The sequence below is a fragment of the Necator americanus genome, chromosome III, assembly GCF_031761385.1.
Source record: "Necator americanus strain Aroian chromosome III, whole genome shotgun sequence".
In the NCBI taxonomy this organism is placed as follows: Eukaryota; Metazoa; Nematoda; class Chromadorea; order Rhabditida; family Ancylostomatidae; genus Necator; species Necator americanus.
In genome coordinates, this window is record NC_087373.1 from 10,056,788 (window position 1) to 10,071,100 (window position 14,313).

At 37.2% G+C, this 14,313-nt stretch overlaps 1 protein-coding gene across 1 annotated transcript; it reads right to left on the reverse strand.

Moving 5' to 3' along the window:
* Positions 1-1,439: 1,439 nt before the first annotated feature.
* On the reverse strand, positions 1,440-14,213 carry RB195_009140 (uncharacterized protein; the record flags this gene model as incomplete). Its single annotated transcript, XM_064195988.1, has 18 exons — positions 1,440-1,574; positions 6,583-6,725; positions 7,653-7,839; positions 7,900-8,038; positions 8,705-8,808; positions 9,392-9,490; positions 9,562-9,633; positions 9,975-10,065; positions 10,634-10,811; positions 10,955-11,052; positions 11,115-11,234; positions 12,893-12,965; positions 13,203-13,302; positions 13,409-13,466; positions 13,615-13,705; positions 13,768-13,857; positions 13,918-14,001; positions 14,072-14,213. The coding sequence occupies 18 exons, from the start codon at positions 14,211-14,213 to the stop codon at positions 1,440-1,442; spliced, it is 2,004 nt and encodes a 667-aa protein (XP_064047133.1).
* Between the last annotated feature and the right edge of the window lie 100 nt (positions 14,214-14,313).

The window sequence follows — 14,313 nt, forward strand, 5'->3', positions numbered from 1 at the left end:
ATTAGTATTAGAGATATTTAAAAAAGGATGAACACATATGTATGAATAGCGGTTGCTGATTCTTTATACAAACACACGTCATATTCATTTTTTTTCCACATTTCCTTTCTTTGGGTAATGAATTTATCACAACACTCACTTTTTGTTTGAAAAAAAAAACAAATTTGAAAGTTTCTACGGAATAATATTTGTAATTTTTTCATTTTTGTTGATTTAAGGCAGCTTGTTTTCGATTGATGATATTTCAAGAATGGTGTCCCAAAATTTTGTACCGGACAAATTGTTAATTTTTGACTGTTTTTTTTTCATCCTCATTCTCCATTTTCATTTACGCATAATTAATTCTTTAGTGAAAAAAAATCTGTTTGATGTTCGATTTCTGGAAATGAACGAACGAGTTTCTCAATTTACGCGTTTATTAATCCATAATCTCAGTTTTCGATTGCAACAGGATGGATGGAGAAAAAACTGTGAGGCAAGCAAGGGAGAATGTCCGTTGCGGCACAGGCGTCGCGTGCACGCGGTTCGACATATTCGATGCCGACTATAAACCAGTGGTCTCACTTCGAATCCACCGAATTCTGTTATTCGATCGAATTCTAAACTGGCCGCGGACAGATTTCTATTAGTTATGCGATATATACAACCAATGTAAATTCTTCCACTAGCCCGTGTTTATTATATTATTACATTTTTATTGATCGCGGGATCATATGTATCCGAACTCTCATCCACATATTGATTGGTCTTCCAAAATTAAAAAAAAATCTCGGGATTAAAAAAAAATCCTTAGGATCCTAAAAACGCATTCCATCCTAAACTTAACGAGATGTTTTTCAGGGGTCTCCTGATACGATCATTAATCCCGAGGCAAAAATTTCTGCAGTTATTGAGCCAGGTGTGGAAAAAGGCAATGGGACCTTGGCAAAGACGAAGAGGTGGATAAAAACAGCAGTTTTTGTCTCTATTTAAGAAAAGTTGCGATTTTTTTGGTCATAGAGCATCATGCTCGATTGGGTTTTGTGCAATTACCTCGCTCTATCACCTCAAACCGTCTGTTCACCTCCATCCACGCCTCCCTCTTCGTTGTCCGTCTTTCACTGGGGGCTTCTCTCTCGTCGGGACCGTATGATCTTGCCAATTAGCGGTGTCGCGACTCGATTCGGCGTGAATAATTTGTCCTCCTCCCAATTAAAAAGCTGGTGGGAACGCGCGAATCTTCATGGGAGAGTGCGAAAAACCACGTCATTACGATCGACTGAGAACGAGTGAAGATTCGAAAAAAGAACCCACACATAGACAGAAATAGACACGAACACCTTCGCGAAGGCGTAACGCGGCTAAACGGGAAAAAACAGAGCTCGGCTGTGGAAATTATTTATTAGTGGTTCGAAAAATGGTCTTGGACCCATATCCCTAAATGAAATCCTGAGCGATTTTTAGTCGGATTGAGCTTCTTTGTATCGATGCACTTCTTCTCGATCCAGAAGACATCGGATTGGTCGACTAAGGAAGATGTCGATCACGAGAGCTAACAAATACGACATTGTACTTGCTGAGACCGCCGCGTAAATCTGAAGACAATAGAATTGCTTTGATTTCAAAGAAAATACGACTATTTTCAAAAGAAAAATAAAAACAATAAAATGTAACTGTAACCACTGAAAATAATTCGTTATGAGTGGATGGACATTTCAGAAAATTGATAAAAATTTGTTGAAAACACTGCCACAAGAGCATTTCTCGTTTTTTTTCCAAGTTAACAGTTATTCAACAAGATGCATCGTCAAAGGAAAAAAAGAGTATGGAAATAAAAGGGGAAAAAAGGGTGTTCAAATAAGAATAAGGAAAAAAGAAAGGAAGGAAAAAGGGAAGAAAAAGAGAATGTTTTGATTGATTGTTTCAACTGACTACTACTGAATTTACATATATTAGCTAAAATTACTAGAATATACTAATACACAGAATCCAAGGTTTCGTCACGATCTCAACCATGTTATTTTTCGTATTCGGAAAAAACAATCAAAGTTGAAAGTAGTGGTAGAGAGAAAGCATGAAAAGACGAAAAAAAAGAGAAGAAAAGAAAAATTTGTCAATGAATCCCATTTTAAAAAAAAGAGGAAAAAGAAATAGAGAGAAATAAGAAAAAGTGAAAAATATGACAAAAAATTATAAAATAAAAAATATGAAAAAAATAAAAACAATAAAATAATAAAAATGATGAAAAAAGAATATCCCATTTTAGAAAAGCAGACAGATTCAACGTGCTGAACACCCAGAGAAAGGAAAAAAGTACAGATGCTATTCTCACGCTACGTAGACAACTTCCAAGAAATGGAAATTTTTTATCACGGTACTTGTTCTTAGCTAGAAAAAAAACGTATGTAGTTCTGTATGGAATTAAAAGAAAAATCCCAATAAAATATAGGATGCAAAAATCCTTTCTTTTTTTAAAAAGTTCCCCGTTAAATATCAGAAAAAAGTGAATTTAATACAAGAAAGCACATACTATTACGGGAATTCATTCCCCTAATAACCTCCTCCTAATCTCTCAAAGTCCCACAACGGATAGAAGAACAAGGTGTCTTATCCGAGTTAATCGCTATCCGCTCGGGAAGCTCGAACGCTTTCGACTTTAATTCAGAATCGTCTCTGAAAAATCACGAACGCGTTTGTTTGGGGCCCACGGGACCTGCCATTCTATCACGTTCGAGTGGTCTTCCCTCACCCCAATCTAATACTAACTTGTCGACAGTCGACAAAAAATGGAGTAGTTTGGTTGGCCTGGAGCGGTTTTGAACCATAAATTATCAATAAATAAAATAGTAATAAGTAATAATTAATGCCATTAATGTATAATATAATAATAATAAAAACAATAATTATCAATAAACAGAACAATAAGAACCATTAATGAGAATCGAAAAAGGAAAAAAAACGAATTAGCATAGTCTACGTAGTCTACATATTTGCGGATTCCCTGTGAATCTGCCAGTTTTTTTTTCCACATTTTTAGATCTCATTCCCAATAATAAGGAGTTTGAAGAATATTTCTCCTGTAATGTATTTTTGCCGAGTTCGTGACAGCAAGATCTGGATCTGGGATGATCTCTGAAAGCTATTTCAGTAAACATACAAAGCTTATCTAATTAATACTGTAGTTTTTTTTTGGTAAACGATGTGTCCAATAATGCCAGGATAAAAAGTTATTGTTTTTATATTTATTTCGTGCCATCGAATATTCGTTTTCTTAGGAAAAAAAAGAGTTTGCTGTTGAATAGGCAGAAATTGAGCCATTGCTGCATATTCGTTAAAGATCGGACCAAAATATACACCGACATATTCATTTTTTCACCTATTTATCCATTAAAAAAAATACTTTCTGTGGTTTCACACCAAGCTGGGAAATGAGGATTACACAAGAGTCTTCTGGTTTTCTAGTCAAAAATAATTTTAAAAAATCCCCAATTATTCTTACATACATGCAGTAGGACACACTTCCAAGCAAAAATCGAAAACACACTTACAAGGAGGAGTTTTCATTTGTATTTCCTTAGTATTTTAGTTTATTGTATTTCAATTTTAAACCTAACTTTGCCTCACAGCTTAGCAACTACAGTAATTTTTTTTTTCCAAATTTGACGAATACTCGTTTAACAGAAAGGTGAAATAAGACTATAAGTTCACCGGATTATGCGTCATTTTCGAATGAACGTGAATATATGCTGTTTCTATGGATTAGTGGATTATTCTGCGTTAGATTTAACGTTCAGGGGAATTTTTTAGACTTTGATTTAGGAATACGTCTATCCTCCCCTACTGCATGGATTCCTCTCGTGGTCTGGATGAGGTTCAAACTGATTCGTTGAAATCCTGGTGGCCGTGTATGGATGTGGAACTGGTTTTTGCCACAGTCCTCTCACTCACTCACTCACCCGCTCTCTCCTCGGTGTGTGTGCGTGTCCTTTTGCGGATACTTTCCGAGTCACTTTGATCCACTTCTAACTGAGAAGTGCAATGAGGCGCGTAGGAGGTGTGAATAACGAGGTGGTGAACCTGGAGAACACAGACGCGGAGGAAACACAACCGACCGACAAAAACAACAAGCAGTGTGCGGTCGTCGCGTCAACCGACCGAGCGTAGGTTCCGGAACCGGACACTCACTCGATCCGGGGTAAGGGATTGATTTCATGGAAGATTACATTCAAAAAAAAAACCGAGATTATGTTAAAATCATCACACATTTACATGGATAGGTGAGTGCTTCTGGAAAACGCTATAATTTTTATACTAAGATGCTCTCACATTTCCTTCTCTTCTTTTATAAGTAGATTATCCTATTTATATTCACTTTTTATATTTATATTCTAGTTGTATTTATTTTTTATGAGTAGATTATTCTAAAAAAAGTTCCTTAGGTAGATTATTCTAGAAAAAATCCTCACAGGTAGTAGTAAATATGTTGCAATCCACGTTTACCACGATTTATTTTATTTTGAAGTCATTTTAAGTACCTTTCCTACGTAATCTCTGACATTTTTTATTTCTGACTTGGGAACGGTGAAAATTTTTTATAAGAATTTTTTGAACGTTTCTCTACAGCGGCTACATGTTCCACAAAACGATACGTAGCTAATTAAAGTCAATATCCAATCATGTAAGAACTCATACATTGACTTATTCCATTAATAAGAGCAAAAAAAATTTGGTTGGGAAATCTACGTCTGAAATTTGAAATTCCGAAAGAAAATGCAAAATAAATGTTCAAGCAAAAAAAAAATTGTTCAATTAACTTCACTCATGCATTTTCAGCCCACTTTTTAGCTCCCTAGGAAAAAATTCCGATATTTATGAGTTCTACGGAAGCTAAACTAAGCACTAAAAGACGTAGTTTCCCGAGCTTTTTAGTGGTTGATTTCAAATTTTCAGATTTTCAAATTGGCATTTTTCAAATTTCTACCTTAGTTACCATCGTTATATCGTAATTTATAAATATATACAATATATATATATAATATACGAGCGTTTAAAAATTCTATTCAGTCGTAATCAATAATTACTTCTCTCCAGAAAATTTTCGCCCAGTTTTAGTTAGTTTCAGAAGAGCTGAGATCAACCACATACACGCTTCCGAATAGCCACCGTAATCGGCGCTATGAGAACTGCGTTGTGAGGATAAGGACAGCGAATCGGGACGTTTGAATAATGAATGAGTGCCGCTGTTGGAGGAAACGCGATCGAGTAGCGCCGATCACGCCTCACTTGAATCAACACAATCTATTATTCACATAAAGGGAATGAGACGAATCCACGAAAAGCGTGAACGGACTCAATAGATGTGCTTTGGCGGCGAGAGGGGTGCTATTTGTTTCCGGGTAGAATCTGGCAGGCTTTTATTCTGTATTAGCTCCCAAACCATGAAATACTCCACAAACAGTTATCGGTTAAAATGTTTCTAGGATAACATCTCTAGTTTCCAGAGTATCTTTAAAAAATTTAAAAAAAGTGGAACAGTTCGAAAAAAAACCAGTACCAGATTTTGATCGCTTTCAGTTATTTCCTTACGATTTCGCAATATGGATGACCTGCGGAGTGACAGTACGCTTAATTACCTCCTTTTGGACTTACCAATTTTTCGACTTAATAAATGATTTAATACAAAATGTGAAATTTTAAGTATTTCGTCGAACATTTCCCTAAAAACACGCTGAAGTCCTCACTGATTTTTTGACGCAAATGTTTTGAGGGTCTCTAGAGAATCAGTAGAGTGAGAAGTAAAAAAAAAAAACATTCAGATTCTGCTTATGCGAAAGTTTTTCGTTTCTTCGTTTTGGTAAACAAAGTCGTATGTAGTTTTAGAGAATAGCAACAAGAACGCATTACGTACCCCACAAGTTCAAAAGTGAAAAGGATCGATAATCCGGTCTAGTTCTTCCCTTCTTCCCATTTGTACAAATGACAAAATTAAAAATTTATGAATCGGATATTATCACTCGTGGGGCGGTAGCGGATATTATCACTGAAGCGCAGTCCGTAAGAGGTCCGCTTTGGTCGCAAGGTCGCTGGTTCGAACCCCCTCGGTGCCAACCAAGCCTTTCGTCCCCTTCGCCGTCGACAAATTGGTACCAAACTTGTCTCAGAGAATAAAAACACTGAGATCATTATCAGGTGACCTCAGCAAGTCAATGTATGGGTCAAAACGGGTTCCATAACCTCAAGGATTACGAATTGCAGTAAAACGCGTTGGCGCATCCTAAGTGGATTGATACGTCAGAGACTTCATTTTCTATATTATCACTTTTATGCACGTAAATTGTTGCCTCGTAGGCTTGTTTTAATAATAGCGCACTTTGCGCGCTCTAATCCCATCGACTCGATAGGTGTAAAGAGTTGTCTTGTTGTGTAAACTGAGGCGTCTGGTGCTCCTAACGCTTCAACGTTTATCCAAAAAAACCTCTATATGGTGTATCCCACATTTCCGCTGGATTACTTACAAACTATGCTCGTTCTATGTTGTTTTTTTCTCCTAAAGTTTCCTAAAGTTTTAGGAAAATGTCTGGAAAAAAGTTCACGAATTCTTACCGCACTCCAATTAGTAGCATGTGACGGACGATTTAGACCAGAAAAGAAGAAGAGTATAATAGGTTCAGCAACAGTCAACGCAATCCATGTAAGCTTTGATAGTGGAGAGAAAATCCTCCAAGTAAGTATGGCATGGATCCAGGCTAAAAATATGAGAAAAAAATTACGGGGAATCGCACCGCTGTTAGCGACAACCGTTCACTGATCTGACTAATAAACCTGAATATTTCTCTCCTTTCTCTTCTTTCTTTACTTTAAAATTTGGACATAATATGATAAAATTGCAAATAGATGACTGAACGACGCTAATTAACAACTAATATGAAATTTGCGTTTTTTGTTAAAGAGTAGATTCAAAAGTCATTTGTTCTCAATTGTTTTTTTTTGTTGTGGATGTTATGGCGTTTTCACGAGAATTAACATGACTTGAAGCGAAAACGAAATAAAGAAGAGTACTTTGTGGGTCCAGGAACGATATACAGGAATGTTCTTACGATGTCGATCTTAACTTAATGGCCTTCTAATCATAATTGTTGAGAAATCCCTTCTCATCTACGATGAGGAAAGCACTCATTTTGTTCTGAGCGGGAAAAGTAGTTCTTGGATAAAGTTTCCTGTGAACAAAAACTTTTATGAAATTGTGACTTTTGTAGCGTTGTCCCAGTTTTATGGTGGTAAATGATCTTGGACGAAAACGTTAATGATTTGAGGGAATATTTGCCTTCCAGGTTATCTTTACTCTCAACTCTTAACTCTTAACTCTCTATCTCTTCTCTCTCTCTCTCTTCTCTCTCTCCCTCTCTACATCTCTCTTCCGGTTTTTTTTTCTGCAAATAGATATATGATTCATGACTGGAACTATTGTAAATGGTCAGTGACGTTGTTTTTTTTTTTTTTGAACGAATGCCTCTAGAAGTTCTTTTCTCGCTATTCACACAATTAATAAAAATCTGCGTATTCAACATGCCAAGATTCAAGGACAGTCGAACATGGACAATACGTTACAATTGTTAGTTAGGTTTTTCGTTAGAACATTCTACATCTTTTTTTTCTAGAAAAAAAAAACTTACCAAAAGATCCATGATGTGATAGATACAGAAACGAGAGCAGGGAAATCGCCCAAAGCGGTCGATGAAAAGCAGCGTAGAAGGCGAGGAAAAGTGGATGCCCGGCCGACGAAGTGGCAAACGGAAGCAACGAAAACATCACGAAAAGTCCCGCGGCGGTCGAGAATATGGTCATAATCACGGTGAAAAGCTGGAAATGACAACAATTTCGACATTCAGCCGTACACTCCTTAAATTCTACTCGAGTTACTTTGCCAAAAATATCCTTATATCTCAAGCCGTCCTCATTCCACATACAGATCCCAAATAGAAATCCAACAATCACAGGAGAAGCTCGTGTTAGAGGCGAGATTACAAGGATGTTCAACATCTGTTCTATCCGTTCTGGCCTGAAAACTCTGATCTGATCCGTGGACAGCGTTTGGACAAAAACAATATCGAAGAAAATCATTAATCTATCGAGTTTTCCATAGTAGTGGATAGAATTAAAAATATATTTCGAGAGAAAAATGAAATAGAAGAGAAACTCCAAAAAATCCAAAAAAAACGAACACAAAAAGCAACATTGAGTAAAAAAAAGACCAAAAGCTACCAGTTTTTCCAACGATGCCCCACCTTACAGTGGTGGAGTGGAATGCTGAAACAAAAGCGTTCTATATTGGTGCAAAATATCAAAATTCTAAGGTAAACCAGTTACTGCAGGCTCAAGTCTGTTTTCTTCATTTCTGCATTTCATAACACTGAAGTGGTGTAAATAGTTGCTTCGTTGGGTGAACTGATACTAATATCCTCTGAGTTTCTCCTGTCTTCTGATTCCCGAATTTACACAAACTTTTCCAAGTTTCATTTTGCTCATTGCAACACGCCTAACTCTGCGTATTTGCTACCAGCAAGAACTCAACGTCGAGTATTTTCTCGGATGACTTCTTTGGACATAACTGGCTACATATTACCATAAATGGTGTGAAAGTGCGATAAAAAATATTGGATAAAATTCTGCGACAATTTAAAGAATTATTTGAAAAATTGGGAAATTCAAAAAATTAACAGCTTACGCTATCGGCTCAGCTGTAAGCAGTGGTGCTGGCGGTAGACCAAAGATGAAGGCTCGATAGAAAGTGAACGAGATTGACAATGATAGAAGGACCACAGCAAGAATCTGAAAAAAAGAAAAACGTTCAGAAAATTCGTTCAAATTAGAAAACAGCGATAATTTTAAGACAGATAAGATAATAATAATAATAATAAATAATAGAATATAGAATAATAAGAATAATTTTAAGGTAGACAAGATAATAAGATAAATTTCGGAAGGATTGCGGAATTCCTAATTTATCCAAAAAAAAACATTTTGTGTTTTCAGTTGAGCAAGCACAACTGAATTGAAGGAACACAGGCAAATTCTCCGAACTCCACAAAGTATCAGTTCACCCAACGAAGCAACTGTTTACACCACTGCAGTATTATGAAATACAGAGATGACGAAAACGGAATTGAGCCTGTAGTAACTGGTTTACCATAGAATTTTGATATTTTGCACCAATATAGAACGCTTTCGTTTCAGCATTCTTTTACTGCAAAGCGGTGCATCGTTGGAAAAACTGATAGCTTTTAGTCTTTTTATCCAATGTTCTTTTTTATGCTCGTTTTTCTTGGAGTTTCTCTTCTATTTCATTTCAAAATATGTGTCATTGACCGGAGAAAGAAGAAATCTATGAGTTACGTGTAGTGAGCAAACTAACCTTAACAGTCAGTAACCTGGATCGTGCTAAGTAGATCAAAATAATCAGAGGGACAAAGTACTGCGCTTCCAGCGAGACCACGTAGCCAAAATCAACACACTGAAAGAGCGGTGCTCATGAAATCAAAATAGAAGGAATCGGAAATCGGAAGCTGCGAATCAGGATCCTACCGTATCTTTGACCCCAAACAGATTATTGATGAACAGAAGGTTTTTCCACCAACTGCTGGAACATCGTTCTACCTGGAATAATGTTCTTAGTAGGATACGAAGTAGATCGAAGAAGATGTGTGGATATTTCTTCATCCGTGTAACACTGAATAAAAAAAGACATCCCATGTATTCGATGAAATTTCTGACAATCTATCATTTCCCTAAACATAAGAGCAGTCCGAGATACAATTGATATCTTTTAAAAAAGTAGACGTGGAAGTATTTTTATGTACGTCTGCCTATCAATTTCAGGATTGTGGCCCTTCCAATCTTGCTGCCGTTCTTATCAAATATGTAGTGTTCTTTACGACTCTGATTTCTTATTTTGTGTTATGTCATCTTTTCAAATATTGATACCTATAAATTGTTACCGTGTCGCCGTGAATCCATAAAGGACCAGAAGACAGCTCCGGAAAAAGAATCCACATGAATAGAACACAAAATGCGTACGCTGGCCAAAATCTGAAACATTAAAGTCAGAAATGAGACAATTTCCCGTTGTCAAAATTTACGAAAAAAATACTAAGAACTTACAAATACAAATACAAAAAGAAAAAACCGAAGCAAATTCTTGGAAATAACCATCACGAAATTTAACAGCTATTAACAAAATTTCAAACATTTTATTCATTTCTTTTCATTATTACATTATTCATTTTTCATTTCTTTGATTACTTATTCGATATTAGGAGTAGCGAAAATAAAGAACAGAGGATAAATTTTTCGATTTTGTCCTCCTTTTAAGTCTCCTCTCAATTCTTTCTTTTCCAATTTTTTTCTCCTTTTTCAATAGTTTTTTTTTTTAATCTTTTGAAAACCCAAAGATTTGGAGATCACTAACCACCTAGGCACATGTCTCCTTCTTTTGAATAAAATCTAAAAGAAAAAATCGGTGAAAAATCAGTTAGGAAAAAACTTTGGAGCTTGAAAAGTTAAAGGAATAAGCTGCTCCTTAAAAGAAACACTTTGCTGAGTTTCTTGTTCCTGATGATTTATGGGAAGTCTGTAAAAGAGTTCACTAGAAATTTACCTCACTAGTGTTTTTCGCAACACTTCAACAATATCCTTTACTGTATTCACCTCTCCATATAGTAAATACGTGGTGTAAAGTGCTGAAAGTGCCATGAGCCCGTCCGTAAGATAGGAGTAGTTGTTCGTCGGATGTGCGGCTATCGACGAAACAGCATCATACGAGAATGCAACATTCTCTACAAATCATCAACTTTATAGAAGAGCAGAATTACCGTAATGATCAGTCAGCACCGAATATGTTCAGCCGAGTGAACGCGACGCGCAGCGCGACGCACACAACGCAACAACCGGTCGTGAACATACTCGACCCGAACCATACCTATATACGGTTGCATAAGATTATAGACCATTGCCGTGATAAACCATATGAATGTGATAAATTCAAGACCGTGCAACGCATGCAAGCTTTCAGGTGCTCTGAAAGGCGGGAAAATCAAAAATTGGAAAAGACTTGGGGGACATTACGAGAAAAGACGGACCGTTTTGTGGAAAGTGCTCTTCTAGCATTGATTCTTATGTTAAGGCACATCCATATCCATGATTCAGCGTCGAAGATAGTGACGCCAATTTGTAAAGCTATCCAGATGGCTAAAGTCGCGCTGAAATTTGATAGAGATAAGACTATTTGTGTCCAGATTTGGCATGCAATTCTGAGAGGTGTAAAACGAATAGAAATGGTAAGATCCTAAACGAAAGAATGTGATTAGTTGTCGAATTTCAATAAAGTATAAAGTTTCTGGCGTTAATCAATCCGCCTGGGATGCGCCCTCTCGTCCACTTCAATTCAGAATCGTTTGAGGTTCACGAACGTGTAACTGGCCTATACAATGAGTTGCGGAGGCTAGCCGAAGTCAGTGTTTTTATCCTCCCAGACAAGTCTGGTACCAATTTATCGACCCTGGAGGGATGAAGGACTTGGTGACCACCAGGGGAGATTCGAACCTCTGATCGATCGTGCAAGCAGCGGAACCTCTAACCGACTGCGCTACATTCGCCAGTCTACTCGAATTCCAATATTTAAAAAAAATTGCTTCCGAATAAGAACAAAATCACTTTAAAAAAGTTGACTCTGTATTTCTTGTGCATATCAGAGGCGATTTTACCTAATTGACTAAAGTAACGGGGGATATTATCACCTGATGCGATTGCTCACATCTTCGCTGAGGTTCCTGAGCTCTGCCCAAGCTTCTCGATCTTCTGCGAGAGCTTGCACGGAATCAGTCAGGTCCTCTTCCACCACCTGGGTCCAGAACTTCCGTTTTCGGCGATGTGACCTCTTCCAGCTTGTATTCGACAGACTCCTCAAAACTCGTCGAACAAGGCGATCTGGCGATCTCCTTAATATATGACCAAAGAAGCGAAGACGATTTTCTGTACCCACTTTTGATAGCGGCGCAAGATTTTAATAGCTTTCACGTGTCATCCGCCGGTACACCACATCGACCTCGGTGTAAAGCTCTTCATTGTGGTATACCCTAGGCCAAAAGTAGCCAAGTAGCCGTCTAAGCAGCTTTCGTTCCGTGCAATTAAGCCTCTCCATCACTGTAGACGCCCAAGTCTCCGATCCCTACTCGAGATCAAAGGGGATTAATGTTAGCTATTGACTAGCTACAGAAATGTTTTCAAAATGATAGAAGCAATCTTTAGAAAAAAAAACTTCAGAAAATTTTTGAATGTTTGACTCCCTCTGTAGTACGTAAAGATGGATTTACTCTTGTCTAATTTAACCAAAGAAAGGCAAAACATCAGTTTGCCCGACGAAACAACATTTTACGCTACTGGAAGATGAAATTAATGTTACTCGATCAGTGTCAATAGCTGCTTCATCGGATGAATTTGCGAGTTTAGTCTTCTCCTGTCTTCTAAATCCCGGTTTTCTCACCAGGATTTCCCGTTTTCTGCAGTGCTCTTCTAAAGTGCTTCTCTGGTACTGTTCCATTAAAGTACCTCCTTAGTAGGGGGAAAGTCCATCATTGGAAGTCCCCTAAACTTCGACTACAAATGAATCCGTCAATGACTATTTGGAACTGCTGAACTGCAAGAAAACAAGCAAAAATTTATAGAAGTGCGGTTTTCTTCTTCATAACACCTGCTGACTGAGCTTTGGTTTCCTATGGTAGTCCACTAACGATAGGAAAATGACAGGAGTGCATCAGGAAATAACGACAACATTACAAAACTTTTCATATAGAATTGAAAGAAAATACGCCCAGAAATTTTAATTGGAGCAGTAATGGGATTGAAAGGCATAACTCACAACATAATGATAGAAGGTTTGGAGAAATAAACATCCAATTCGCAGTCAATTGTCGCTTTGTACGGTGAGTAGTCTGTAAAGGACCTACATTAATTGAAGAATCAAGTCGAACGAACCGAGTTCTACAGCAAAATTTTCCCATTGAAATTTAATTTTTTTTTCCAAAAAAGCACACTTATTTTTTCTCGGCAAAACTAAACACAAAATTGAGACTGTTGTTTAGATCAGTCAACTCGTAACGACCTCCACAAGTAGAAAAAAAGTCCTATCGAACCTATTCCGGAAAAATTCATAAGGATTAAGACAACACCTTCAATCAATTTGTTTAGCTGATCGCCATCACACGATCTCGGCATGCATACACCCAACACAATCGCGAGTGGATCCGTTTGAGGACATCCTTCTTCGACCTACGAATGATCCGGCGTAATTTTTAAATAAAAAGAAAATTCGATTAAAATTTCCTTAAGAAAAAAAAAACTCGAGAAAAAAATGATTCGCTGAAAAGTAATATACCAAAGCATCAGGAATCTCCAATTCTACTCTGCAATACTGCCCATCGAATTTTTCTTCACTGAAATAATTGTTGCTTTCTGTTTTACAAACAAACCTTATTTACATAATAAAAAATTGGTTTAAAAAAGACTACGCTGATTTTTAAGTGAAACTCTTCGTCAAAACTAAGGAAGAAAAAAGTTTTTTTCTTCAAAAAAAGAACTTACTTTCTAAGCTGAGAACATATTTCATAATCACCAAGCCAATAATAATTCCCGTCACTGACACCAGCAGCAGGTTTCCCCAAAGAATCCCACCCTAAAAAAGCGAGAAATTCTGAACAATTGTTTTCCTGCAAATTTCAAAAAGAAGAGACCCACAGGAGACAACCCATTTGCTCCGTTCCCAGTTATGTGCACATTCTGAACATCTTTGCCTACTCTCATCTTGTCCATAGCACAATAAAGAGTCTAAAAGAGGTAGAAATTTTCTTTTAAAGAAACATTTTTGAGAAGAAAAAAGGTCCAAACCTAATGAAACATCTGTTGCACAGAAAAGTTTCTCAAATTCTTCGCGACATCTCCCATTCACATTTAGTTCTCGTGAAAAATTACCTTAAAAATAAGGCGATTCGGAGAAATGTCAATTCTAAAGAACGTTCTCTGGTAACTGTGGAACACTTACAGAATTCAGGCATTGTCTCCAAGCTAAGGTCCGGAATAGACGGCAATTTGAATTGGTCCAACGGTCGGGGTCTTGGCGGAACTCTTAGTGGACACAGCGAGCAGGCGGCGGCGTACCCACATATGAGTAACAATCGCCACATCTTTTGTGGAGTTTCACTAGAAAAATCGGAAATTTCTGATAAGCGGAGGTCATCTGAGGTTTTACAATGCGAAACTAAAGAAGTTGGCATGTATACTTGG